Raw genomic sequence first — 13,381 nt, 5'->3', positions numbered from 1 at the left:
GGAGGTGGTAGAGATACAGACAGTGACACCGGGAGCCACTATATATTTGTTAAACTTTATTTCCTCTGAGTCTCTGGGAGGCAGCAGGGATGTAAGGCGAAGTGGCAGTAGCTGCAGGGGCCTGAGCAGAGCTGGTGCTGGAAGGGGCTGGCATGGGCAAAACGAAGAGGAGAAGATTTAAATATCCAGGGCTGACCATCAGCTAGTGGGTCTCCTTCATCTGTCTTTGGATTTTGTGCAGCATCTCCTGCATCCGCCGCAGCTGGAACAGGCACATGGCATCAAAATGGGTACTTTTAGAGAGTCCTATCATGTTGGGGAAGTGTTCCTACGCTCTGATCCCTTGAGCCAGGGGTAGCCTGGGGTGTGCCAGAGACCCTGGGTAGAACCACTAATCCACCAATGCAGGACACAGATATGCACCAGAGCCAGGGATCTTCCTATTCCCAAACCAAGAGACACTAAGGTTTATGATCAAGCAGGGGACCTCCCAGGCTGTCAACCCCATACCGCTCTCACCTCCTCATCTTTCTCTCGTATCAGCCTCTCAGTTTCTGGATCTGTCCCTGGTGGGACAGCAGGGATGGGGAAGTCGGTACCACTCTCTCGAGTCAATTTGCTAAGGGAAAGGGAAAGGGGGCTTGGTAAGGCTAAGGGGACCCCAACACCTGCTTGGATTGAGGTGTTGTAGAAGAGGAAGGGCTCAGTCTCACCCAGAGTTGTGCTTGGGATTCCCCCCCTGCCAGCTCTGCCCTGGCTTTTGACCATACTTGCGATTCCGCTCTTTCACCACCAGGCGGGTCATGCTCTGGATACACTGTGCCCGGTAGTTCTCATAATGTGTCTCCCGTGTCACATCCTTCAAGTCCTGCATGTGAGTACGCACCAGCATTGTCCTCAGCTTCACAAAGTCGCAGTGCCCTGGGTTTTCCACTGCATAGCAAGGCTAGGGGTCAGCCAGGGGCATGGGTAGGGGAGAGTCACTGAGGGCAAGGAGGTTCCCTGGTCACAAGCTCAGTGCTTTACCTTCCACGATGCCCCAAGGGTAGAGACGGCCCCTGACTCGTCGCCCTCTGGCCTCTACCACGGTGTTGCTGCCAATTACAGCAAATGGGATGCTTTCCTGGAAGAAGTTTGGGGTGTCTGTCAACACCCCCCTGCCCCCATTCTCACCTGTTCCTTTCCACCTATGTCTTCCATCATTTCTGTTCCTCTCTAGGAAACCAGGGTCCTCCCACCCCAAACAACCCACCCTTATATAAAATTCTACTTCTTTGTTCTTCCCAGAAGAAACAAGATGGGAAAGGGATGCCCTGGGGTGGCCACACCTTTAGGGCTTGGTCCTGTAATTTGAAGTCCTCATCCTCATCAGAGTCACAGTCTGGGAACTGGTAGATCTTGATTCCAAAGTGCTCTATCTCCTCCCGGATCTGGCAAACACATGAGGGGCCCACAGTTCTGGGGACCCCATCCTTCCCAGAAGCCCACCTGCTCCCCTCCCTGCACCAGCTCCCCTCACTTTGCGTTTCTTGTGCTCCACTTCAGGAGGTGTCAGTGTGTCCGCCTTAGCCAAGATAGGCACGATGTTGACCCGCTGATGCAGGGCCCTCATGAATTCAACATCCAATGGCCGGAGCCTGGGGAACAGGAATCTGTGACCACCTGCTTGTGGCAGCCCTGCCCCTGGTGCTCTTGGCCTGTTCCCTTGGCAGCACCCGGTGTTGTCAGGAGCCTCAGGCTCGGACCATACCCGTGGCCGAAGGGTGAGATGAAGTACAGGCAGCAGTGCACCCTGTTGTCTTGGATGTTCTTGCGGTTCAGGCCACTCTCATCTCGGAAATACTGCTCAAACTGCTGGTCGATGTATTCTGCCACAGGCTTCCAGCTGGAGCAGGGACAGACAAGCAGAGAAACTGTGGGAGTGGGGGCTGCCGAGTGAGCTCTGGGGCTGCAGAGTAGCCCCCACCCTGAGCAGTGTTTTCAAGACTTGGTTATTCCCTGGCTTGCTTCACTACTTCAGAGAGGTCCCTGGTGGGACAGGGGTGCATCCCATGTCCTGACAGAAAACAGGCTAAGCACAGAGGCAGGGTTCAATAAATACTAATTTGATGGGAGGAAAAGAGTCCAGGTGGCAAAGCAACTGGGGGAAACCAAGGCAGCCCTAAGTCAGGTTCATGGTCCAGCCTCTCCTCCACCTCTTCAAACCTACTCCATCCTTCAAGGCCATATCCAAGAACCATCTTTTCCACCAAGTCTCCTTTGATTACACTAACGCACACTCTCCCCTTCTCTTCACCCCACAGTGAGATAGATGATAGGTAGGTAGGTAGGTAAATAGATAGATAGGTAGAAAAACTGAGGTTCTTGAAAATATATATTATAGAGAGATTATATAATCTCACTCTGTGGTAAAGAGAATGGGGGCACATACAAATTTATATATCTATAGATATAGATTCAAGAACCTCAATTTTCCAGTACTTTCCTCTTCTTTTATCTCATTGAATCCTCACCGATAGGTGACCTGATTAGAGGACATTCTGAGCATCGTCACTGTCATTTTATACATGAAGGAACTAAATCCAGAGCAGCTAAGAGATTTGATCCTGATCATCTTTGTTGGGAAATTCTCTACCCAACGGGGTCCCTGGCTTTCTGATTTTCAGCTCAGTGTGTTTATCACTACATTGCCTGACCCATTTACTAATTTGTTACCCAACTGATGCACATATTAGAGAACTACTGCTCCCCACTCACCACTGCCTCTAGACTACAAGCATTTTGGGGACAATGATCATTCATACTTGTTCTGCATCCCTTAAAACGTCGAACACAGGCTGGACACCTAGTATATGCTCAATAAATTCTTGCTGGTTGACTAAATGAGTATATGTGGAGGAGCACGGAGCACAGTCAGCTGTGAGATGCCAGACAAATACAATATTATTATTATGGACAATAAGAGGAGGGGATGGTACAGTAGGAACCAGGTATTGGTTGGAGCTAGAGTTGCAGGGCAAGCCCAGTTTGCGGAGACGTATTCCTAGAGCAGGAAGAGTGATGTTGACATGGAGGCCACCTCAATCCATCAGGAATATTTGTGGAGACCACAAAACATGCACTAGCACAGTGATGCCGGAAGAATGTAAGAAATGGCCCTTCCCTCAAGGCTTAGACTGTGAAACTGAAGATGAACCAGTGTGCTGAGCCAAAGTCCATGCTGTGATGATGACGAATGTAATGAAGGTTCAGAGCACAGAAAGGTCTGTAAGGGTCTGATTAGCCTGTGAGGTGATTATCCAGGGTCAGCTGCATGGGCGTGCAACCTGTGTAGTCACACAGGGGCGGGGGTGCACTGGTTTGATTCTCTGTGGCCATCTAGAAGTTCTTAATAATTTCGAACAAGGGGCCCCACATTTTAATTTTGCACTGGTCCTGCAATTATCATCTTAAAATTCATGAGTATAATGTAAACAGCCCTTTACAGGTTCCAATGTACATTTACATGCATCATTCTAGGCCAGTGATGGCGAACCTTTTGAGCTCGGCGTGTCAGCATTTTGAAAAACCCTAACTTAACTCTGGTGCCGTGTCACATATAGAAATTTTTTGATATTTGCAACCATAGTAAAACAAAGATGTATATTTTTGATATTTATTTTATATATTTAAATGCCATTTAACAAAGAAAAATCAACCAAAAAAAATGAGTTCGCGTGTCACCTCTGACACGCGTGTCATAGGTTCACCATCACTGACCTAGATGATTTTCAGATCAGCTGGGTGAGGGGTAAAGGCCAGTGTTTTTCAATGGAAGAAGTAGGGATGCAGTTATTTGCTCAAGACTTTGCAAGACTTGAACTCTCCATCTAGAGGTCTTAGCACTGCCCTGCCTAACTTCTTTTTTTTTTTTTTAATATATTTTATTGATTTTCTACAGAGAGGAAGGGAGAGAGATAGTTAGAAACATCGATGAGAGAGAAACATCGACCAGCTGCCTCCTGCACATCTCCTACTGGGGATGTGCCCACACCCCAGGTACATGCCCTTGACCGGAATCGAACCTGGGACCTTTCAGTCCGCAGGCCGACGCTCTATGCACTGAGCCAAACCGGTTTCAGCCTGCCTAACTTCTTCATCAAAGGCACCACCCTTTCTCCTGTGTTTATCACTCATTCTCCTCCTCATCTACTCACTCAGATCTGACCATTATCCCTCCAGTTGCTGAAAAAACCAAAAAAAAAAAAAAACAAACAAAAAACACACACACACACACACACACACACAAAACAAAAAGCAGGGATGATGGGGTGGGAGATGGTATGGCAAAGCCACCCTGTCTTTTAGCCGGTAGCCTAGAGTGTGCCTGGAGTTGAAACGAAGTTCCACTTTCCTCCTCTGCCTCTTCTTTCTCCCCTTCCATTTACTCCTCCCTCCATTCCACTCTCACCCCTTTAATAACTCTTGTTTGCGGCACCTAAAGTGTTGCTGTAAAAGGAGAGGAAGAAGGTAGGGTGATGTTTATTGAGCACTTGCTATATGCCGGGCCCTGTTCTACCTGTTTTCACGTGTGTTTGCTTGTTTGAGGCTCTTCTTTCTTATCTTGTGTCCTCACTCCCATTATAGAATGATGGGTCAGAGTCAGAAGGAACATTAGAGATCATCTATTCCAATCCTTTCCCTCTCGCTTTACACAGACAGCTTCCAGAAAGGAGCCGTGGCATGCTCAAGGTCACAACCCTCTTCCTCCTAACAATTTTGAATACGTGTGCACCTGGGTGTGTGTATGGAACAGGTGGTAGGTGGGGAGGCAGCTGGGGTTGTGCTTGGTCAGACATACCACTCTGTGTTGTTGACTGCATCCCCGAAGCCTGGTGTGTCCACAATGGTGAGCCGCAGCTTCACGCCCTTCTCTTCTATGTCTACTGCATGCTTAGTGATCTCCACAGTTTGCATGATCCTCTCTGGAGAAGAGGGAAACTGAGGCCAGGGCAAGGACCTGCCCCATCAGGATAAACTGCCCACCCCAACCAGCTCGGCTGCCCAGACTGCCTCATCCACACTGCCCCCCTTCCAAGCCCGAGGCTGCCGGGGGCCTGTTCTCTGGGAACCAGCAAGGAGCACATTTCCCAACACAGGAAATGCCGGTGGCTGTTGGCTCAGGCCCCAGCCTCTTGCTGCTCTCTGCTCTTTTCTTGGATTCCTGGAATCCTTTGGGGGTCAGAGACTCACTCAAAGGGCAGGATTCTGGTCCCTGCCCTGCCTCGGCACCCAAGTCTTTAGGGAGCTGGCTGGTGGGCTGCCAGGCTAGATAGGCCTGTAGAGAGATGCTGTCAGTCTAGAAGCCGTGGTTTCCTGTATGCCGGGGAAGGCCCCATCCCCCAGACTCTGGAATGAGTTTGTTTTCCTAAGTCAGGTCTGCCTACTGGTCATGCTCCCTTGCTTCCTTACCTTCAGCACTGAGGAGTTTCCGGTCCCTGTGGAGATCAGTGAGGAAGAGGCTATTGACAAGAGTGGATTTCCCCAGGCCAGATTCTCCTGATGGGGGAGAGAGGACAGAAGTACCAAGTCAGAAGATGAGATCTGTAGCCAAGAGGCAACCCCACTAGATCAAGGTGTGAGGGAAGCTGCTGCTTATTTAATTGGGATGAGATGAACCAAACCATGGCATTTTAGAGCTGAAAGGAAACAGAACAGCTTGTCCAGCCTTCTCATTTGAATGAGGCCCGGAGAGGGTCAGAGACTGCCCAAGGTCCCCCAGAAAAAGGCAAACAAAAGAAACCTGTTGGTGAAGTGTTCTTTGCACCACTTTACCCCGAGCACAATTTCGGGCACCCATGGCTCCTAGCTATTTTGCAAAAAGGTATAGGCGCTTGCTGCTTTCCCCTTCTCTACCACATACATACCATCCCCACCTGAAAAACCCCAGCCCAGCCCAACCCGGCCCCCACTTTACCTGCCACCATGAGGGTAAAGTCAAAGCCTTTCTTCACGGACTTGCGGTGAACTTGATTGGGGAGGGTCGCAAAGCCCACATACTCCTTGTCATCCTAGTGTCGGGGAGATGGAGTGTATCAGGGAGAGCGAGAGACAGCAGGGGCCCCAGGACCTAACACGGGCCTTCTCCCTCCCTCCTCAGTCTTTGCCCAGCCTTAGAGGAGCAGGGCCAGACCCTACCAGCTGGGCTGCTGATCCTGCTGATACTGTCAGTTTTCAATGCATATTGGGGCCAACTCACAGAGCTGGGGCCACACAGGACAGAGAGAAGCCCTAGCTCAACATGCATGAACTAGTGTGCACCCACACATGCGCACAAATGTGCATATGCACGCGCTCACACCGGGTTCTCTCTGCTCCCTCCCTGGGTCTTCCTGCACCAGCCCACTGAAAAGTAAGGACAGGACTGGTGTCTCTACCTCAGAGGAGTCATAGGGATCAAGCTTGCCCCACGGGCTGCGGGGCCGGGCTGAGGCTGAGGCTGAGGGGCTGAGAGGGGCTGAGGCAGGGAAGTACTGCTGGCTGTCAGAGGGTTGGGGCCACAGGGGGGTTCTGAAATCCAGGTCATCTTGGTAGAGGTCTGGGGCCTGGGGCCTTGGCTCCGGAACTTGGGGCCTGGACACCCAGGTCTTGGCCTCTGGTTGGTGGCAGCTCTCATTTCCTGGGAAATCCTTCACGAACTTGTTCAGACTTATATCATCCGTTTCCTCCAGGAAGCGCTTGATCTGGGGGGGTGGGGTGGGGTGGGGTAGGCGGGCAGGAGGCAGGAAGGGAAGAATGAAGGAGGAAGACAGGAGAAGGCAAGAGGAAGAGAGGAAAGTGCTTGTGGTTAAAAGGCAAAGAAGCAGCCAAGCCAGAAGTATTCATCCTCCCTCCCTCCCTCACCTGTTCACACACACAGGTCTGAGATGCCAGGAGAGGCCCTAGGGTCCAGGAGCAACTCCCGGGAGCCCTGAAGCCTAACAAGAGCTCTTGAGAACTGAGTAGCTCCAGTCCTGAGCCCCCGCTCAATCAGGTGCTGGCTGAGGCTGCCCTTCCTGGGGGTCTGGCCAAGCCCAGGGTCAGGGATTCCCCCAAAGGCCAGAAAGTCAGACTGACTAAGGGGAGCAGATAGAGGCATCAGAGCTGAGAGGAGAATGTGGCACAGGATTCCAGGAGAGCGCCTAGATTCAGAGGGGCAGGGGCAAGAGGGCAGGAGGGAGGAGAGAAGGGAGCTGCCAGCCATGCACAAGAACCAGCAGGGAGCTCCATGCCTCCTGCCACTGCAGGTCAGGGAGCTCTGGGACTGACAAGCAGACTCCGTTGGGAGTGCTCACTCCCAGGGCTCACTGCCCGGAGCTCAGTACAGCTGACCTGACTCCCTCTTATTCCAGACAATGAACCACACCAGAGCCTGGGCCTGGGCCCAGGGGAGAAGGATAAACCTGCCAGTGGATGCTGTGTATGGGTGGAGGGAGTCTAGGAGGGGCCAGGTGATGTAGGATGGGAGGACACTCAGATTGCAAATGTGAGGGACATCGAGGGGGAAGCACCCCTCAGTTGCCCTTTGTCCCCTCTGCCTGGAGCTGGGCTTTACCCACCAATGCCGGAGGGGATCTGGCCTGAACTGGGAACCACAGGGATGGTGGGCAGAGAATGGCTGGTTCCTCTGTAGAGACCAGTTCCAGCTTAGAAGAGAGGCCGCTCCCCTCCCTCTCAACCTCAGCTCTAGACCCGAAAGCTTCCTCTCTCCTTTGGGGGACAGTGCCCTTTGTGGGGTGCCTGGCAGTGCTGGGCTCAGCTCTGCCTTACAATAGCCACGTGCCACCCCAAGACAATGGACAAGGGCCGGCTTCAGAGGCTGACTCAAGGACAAAGGGATGGCCATGCCAGTGGGGGCTACCCTGGACCACTGTGGCATCCCAGCCAGGGTTGGAGGAGGTAAGATGGCCACAGTCTCCCTGCAGGTCCCCATTTTACAAAGGGAAAAACTGAGGAGGCAGACTCACACACTGCTAGGTTTGTGCCAGGGGGAAGGGGTTGAAATAGGGAGGCTAGAGGGAAAAGTCCCCTCAGACCGACTTCCAGGCTGACGCCTCCAAAGTCCCCACACCTGCTTGTAGCCATAGTCTCCTGGGATCGCCCGGATCGGGGAGGAAAAGAGGCCCTTTAGCCTGAAACTGGATCAAGCATGTGGGGGCTTACTGACCAGAAGAGGCTGTCCTGAGGCAAAGCCTGACCTTATAGGCTTTTCTCGCCCCTATTATTTATAGGGTCCAGTTTATGTTTGTTGTCCAGTGATTAATTGTGCCCCTTTCCACTCTCAAAAGTCTCCCAGCTTGGATGGATGATGAGTTATATGAGAATAGAGAAGGGCTGGGGCTAGAGGCAGGGGGGAGGAGAAGCAGGTCTTGTTTGCTGACAGTTAAAAAGTCTGGGGAATTCCAGGAAATCCTGCCCCTTGTACAACCTCGCAGTGGCCCAGCAGTCGGTCTGGGCATCAGATGAAGGGGGAGAGAGGACTATGCTCCCCGGACTATCTCCACAGGGTGCTGAGCAGGGAAGAGAGGGGAGGCACCGATGGAGACGCCCCCTCCACCCCACTCTCTCCCAGCAGAGCCTACAGGGAGCCAGCACCATTCTCCCTGCCACCCCTGGCTGCTTGTCAGCATGGAGGGGCCCACAGGGGCTCCAGACAAGGAGTCAGGACACCAGGGTCCTCCCCTCCTGTCTGTCCTTCCCCACCCCCAGCTCTGCCAATGACCAAATGTCATATTCTGACTTGGAGCCCCAGTCCCAGACAAGGCAGGGGGAAGGCGGGTCAGGTCCACCCATCTCCCAGAACAGCACCTTACCCCAGCTTCAGTCCTGTCCTCAGGGACAGAGCTGCCTTGACATCCCATTGAACGGTCCATGTCCCAGGCTTCGGACTCCCTGTCGGCAAGCTCTAGGTCTAATTGTATCCCTCAGGCAAAGTTCCTCACACAGAGACACAGCCTGGTCTTGATGCTCTTGTTGTAATCCTGTGCCCTGGCTTGCTCCTTTCCCTTTCTATGTAACCCCCCTGTCTCTGCCAGGGGCCAAAAAAGCCTGTGGAATGTCCTTCCCCACCCCCTCATCCTCCCCTTCTCTTGGCTCCCACCCTCCAAGGACAGCTCAGCTGCAGCAGGATCACTGGGTTTCTCTGCAGTTCCCTCCTCCTCTGATTGGCTGCCCCAGGATGCCTGCCGGCTGCCTACCCTGGTGGGCACAGCACCAGCCTCCCAAGTCTGTCTGCAGCACAGGTTCTTGATCTACTTGACCTCTCCTGTTAACCTCCAAGGGCACCGAGACCTGTTCAGAGGGTCGTGAGCTATCCCCAAGGTGACCTGGCCCAGATGTACATGGGGCTGCTCTCCAGGAGACCCCACTCCCAGAGTCCAATCTCTCTCTCTCATCCTAACTTTAAGCAGTGCTGAAGTAGGGTGGGATGTCCTATAATCCCCTGGCCATAGGTTCTCATGGAAGTGGATCCAGCAGAGAACCCCACTATCTTCAGAAATCTGCACCTAGATTCCCCTGCAGAGAGCCCCAGAAGGGCTCCTCCCACCTAAAGATGCCCTTGGGGACATGTGTCCCTCCATCACTGGCAGAGAGGCAGTGGGGCAGCTGCTAGCACTTGTTCTCTGAGGGGCATGAGTTCAGGCCAACAGGAGGCTGGCATCCCAGTGGTTTTAAAGTTGACAATTAGGTGGGAGACAAATTGAGGGGCCTGGCTGGGAGTGTGCAGATGGAGCACTTGACTAGGAGTCAGGAGCCCAGTGTTTCCGGTTTGGCCAGAAACACCCTTTGTGATTTTGAACAGTGTTTTAATTTCAGGGCCTTAATATCCAATTGTGAATGGCCCTTCCTTGACTCCCAGGAAGGATAGGGAGAGAAAGCACTCCCAGGTGAGATACCTCAGACTGCTTTGAGCCTGAGGAGAGAAGGTGCATCAGAAATCTCAGGATGGTTATTAATGGTGGCCTGTCCTTTTTGCATGCAAATTAAACCCCCCTGGGGCTCCTGGGCTGGTGAGTTCTCCCCACTGATCTCCTTTCAAAAAGAGACCCTCACAGAGGAGGCTGGTTGGACATGAACCGGTCAGTCTGAGGACTGGGCTGGCTTGAGGTCAGGGGCGTGAGGCTGAGGACTGTGAGGGGGGGTGTCTTTAATTAGGGAGGAACAGGGTAGCCTCAGCCAAGTTGAAAGCACCAAGACCTCAGCTGAACTGAACTTAGTGTGTGGCGGAAAAAGCCCCTCTTGGCTTCTGTTGCACTTGGCACTGGGGACAATCAGTGCTCCCCCAGGCTTCCATCTCCGGAACAATCCGTCTGTCCGTCCCCATGTGGGGAGAAGGATGGAGGCAGGGATAAAGACAGACACCACTTGGCCTCTCCCAGGAACCCCCCTGTGGGGGAAGTCACAGGGTCACCAAGACTTCCTGGCCAAGACTTGGGCCTCAGCCTGGACACAGCTTGAGAGACAAGAGCCCAAAAGGGTGGCCTTTCCAGACCCAGAAACTTCTGATTCCCTGGGGCCCAGGAAGCTCCCTTCTGGAGGCTGCCCACAGCCAACATCCTGCCCCACACGCTGGTCACAGATCTCCTCCCGCTGTAAACAGCCTGTGCCTCCCAAGGCAGAAGGCTAAGGGGGGGGCGGGAAGGGGGGCGGTTCCAGACTGCAAGGAGAAGCTGGCACCGGGCCTGAGGCCCTGACACCTGGCATAGGGTGCTTGTGGCAGGCTCTGGCAACAGTGGCAGGAGAAGAGCGGGCCAAACATCCAAACTTCCCACCTGGGGGCCTCCAGGGAGGCTGGCTGGGGCTACTGTTTCTCCTCCCACTACAGGCAGGTGGCAGGAATGAGTTCCTCCCACCCCCCACCACTGCAGAGGGACCTGGTTTGGAAGGGGGAGGGAGGGTGCAGGATGCTGCAGGAGGAAGCTTTCCCTGGGTTTCTCTCTCAGAAGTAAAGGGTACAGCTGATCCCACCGAGTAGGAGTCTGGGCGGAGGACCCTGTGGAGCAGAGGGCTCAAATGCCGCCCTTGCCAGGCCGTGGAAGGAGGGCCCAAGAGGCTCCTCATCCCTCTTGAAGAGGCAGGAACTGTTTGTGGGCCTCCTCTGTGTGTTTTCCAAAGGAAGTTGGTGCTGGCCCCGAGCCTAGGAAAGCCGGGTGAGGAGGGTCACCCAGGTAATAGCTGACCCCAGCAAGGGCGGGGACGCTCACCTCGGCTCATCGCTGACGCGCCCTCCCCGGCAAAGCATGCGCTTATCAGCCGGCGCGCCCCAAACCCCACCACGGACCCACCCCTTCGTCCAAGAACACGGGCAGTACCCCGGGGGTCGGGGTCCGCTGCTAGCTGCTCAGATCAGGAATAGAAACTTGGCAACGGCGACAGAGCAGTGCCTGCCTATGCCCACGGCCGGCGACGGCGCCTCCCGCCCGGCACATCAGGGCTGCGGCGCCGCGGGTCCCCGCGAGCCGCCCGGGAGTGGCAGGCCCTGCGCACCCCGGTCTGGCCCCGCGCCCCGACCCCACCCTTCCCCCCCGCCCCCAGCCTTACCATGGCTGCAGCCCGGGCAGGGCCGGCTCAGCTTGGACAGCGCCGGAGGGACCCGCGGCCGGAGCTGCGTGCCGACCTCGCCGCACCGCCGGCCCCCGCCCTCCGCCCCGAGTGTGGACCGGCCGGGGGCGGGGCTCGGGGCGGGGGCGGGGCGAGTCAGCCCCGGGCGGGGTCTGCACCTCCGCGGATGGGTAGGGGAGTGAGGGCGCACGCGGGACAGGCGGCTGCCAGCCTCGGGGCGAGCCTTGCAGCCCGCGACCACCAGAGGCGCCGGGAGCGGAGAGGCGCTCAGGACAGTGCGGCACTGTCACCTGGCGCTGTCTTACTCAGCCCCTAAAGAGTGGCCTCTTGGGGCAGCGCATCACTATCGGCGCTTGAGCCAGACCCCAAAGAAAAAGAAAGGGCCCACCTGGCATCCCCAGGAGACGCCTTGGGAAGGAGAGGGGGGTTTGCCCCACGAGTTGGAGAGAAACCACTAATCCCCGCCTCCTCCCAGTCCTCAAGGTTTTCAGGATGTGAATCTGACTTATGTCCAAGTTACTGCTTATCCACACCCCCTCACACCTCCTACGGGGGAATGGCAGACGTGCTCCACCTCCACCCAAGCTGTGAAGAAGAGATGGGAAATTCCCTTTGTGCAGGGCCCTAGATTAAAGATTAAAGAGGATTTGCTGCATAAATTATCCAGGGATCATCAGCTGGAGGGAGGGAGGGAGAGGCGGAGTGGTCTTTGGGGCTTGCCCGGGGACTGAGGAAAGCAGGGAGCCCCCGGAGAGCCCCCCCCTCGCCCCCGTCCCAGGCAGGCTGGGCAAGCAGGTGAGGAGCTTGGGGACAGATGCCCTAGGAGCCTTAGAGGCATTAGAGGTTCAGAGGGTCAGCGGCAGTCAGAGGAAAGAAGATGCTTAGGGGGTGGCGAGTTGGTGGGTATTTCCTGAGCTAATACAGGTCTGAGCTGGTCAAGCTTGGGTGGAAGTTTCCAGAAGCATGCCTGTCCCTGACTCCCCAGAGCCCTCCCTGACAGCAGGCTGACTGGCCTGAATCCACTTGGGACAAAACGGAAGCCCATAGGCATGGCCCTCTCTATTGGTACGAGCGCCAGAGGCCTGCCTACCTTATTTCAGTATCATCTGTGGCATGGCTGGGCTTAGTTAAAACTCATCAGAGGAGAGAGGGGAGCCTGGATAGGCAGGTAAGGTCAGGCTCAGAAAATAGGGCTGCTGTTGGAGATGGTATCGGGTACGTGGCATGAGTGGGCGGCAGGATGGAAAGGGTGGTTGATGCTTAAAGAAATCAGTTCATGCAGAGGAACCTTTCCAGCTGGGTGACCCTGTTTCACCTCTCTGGGCCTCAATTTCCACACCCGAAAATGAGGGGATTAAACTAGGCTAAGAGTCAGCAGTTTGGCTCCAGTGAGACAATGAGAAAGTCTCCTGCCCCGGGGTAGATCGGGAGATCTGAAGCTGTACTCAGGAAAACAAAGACATAAAGAAAGAAACCAAAGGCTGTTGGAAGTCTGCAGAAGCAGCAGTTGCTGCCGTCAGACCCGGATGTCAAACTTGGGCTACACAAAGCCCCACTATTGGGAACCAGCTGGAGGCCACTGGTCCTCATGCAGGCACTCAGAAGGATACCTCTGGGGTGTGCCACCAGCAGTCTGCATGGCCTGCGCTGGGGGTGCTGGGCCCAGGGGAGAAAGGCCCCATCACAAAGTCTTTTTTTTCTACAATCATAACATTCCTCCTTCCCCCAGCCCAGCTTCAGCCCAAGTGTGAACACAGACACACCTCAGAAGGCTGCTCTGCGAGCTCATCCTCAGCTAGGG

At 54.7% G+C, this 13,381-nt stretch overlaps 1 protein-coding gene across 5 annotated transcripts; it reads right to left on the bottom strand.

Moving 5' to 3' along the window:
- Positions 1–41: 41 nt before the first annotated feature.
- Positions 42–11,697, bottom strand: LOC118671719 (septin-4). 5 transcript variants are annotated; one of them, XM_036340425.1, is made up of 12 exons: positions 11,560–11,692; positions 6,417–6,722; positions 5,957–6,050; positions 5,452–5,538; positions 4,841–4,964; positions 1,751–1,885; positions 1,520–1,637; positions 1,329–1,430; positions 1,027–1,123; positions 771–933; positions 520–619; positions 42–262 (listed from the first exon to the last, which is right to left on the bottom strand). In XM_036340425.1, the coding sequence occupies exons 1-12, from the start codon at positions 11,560–11,562 to the stop codon at positions 203–205; spliced, it is 1,389 nt and encodes a 462-aa protein (XP_036196318.1). In that variant the 5' UTR covers positions 11,563–11,692; the 3' UTR covers positions 42–202. The 5 variants fall into 5 exon arrangements, with proteins under 5 accessions (XP_036196318.1, XP_036196316.1, XP_036196321.1 ...); XM_036340423.1 differs by lacking the exon at positions 11,560–11,692 and adding an exon at positions 8,832–8,999; XM_036340428.1 differs by lacking the exon at positions 6,417–6,722 and having other exon boundaries at positions 11,560–11,697.
- Between the last annotated feature and the right edge of the window lie 1,684 nt (positions 11,698–13,381).

Source organism: Myotis myotis, unplaced genomic scaffold (genome assembly GCF_014108235.1).
Source record: "Myotis myotis isolate mMyoMyo1 unplaced genomic scaffold, mMyoMyo1.p scaffold_m19_p_17, whole genome shotgun sequence".
NCBI classification, from domain to species: domain Eukaryota; kingdom Metazoa; phylum Chordata; class Mammalia; order Chiroptera; family Vespertilionidae; genus Myotis; species Myotis myotis.
The sequence above is the reverse complement of the archived record's forward strand: the minus strand, read 5'-3'. Positions and strand labels throughout refer to the sequence as shown.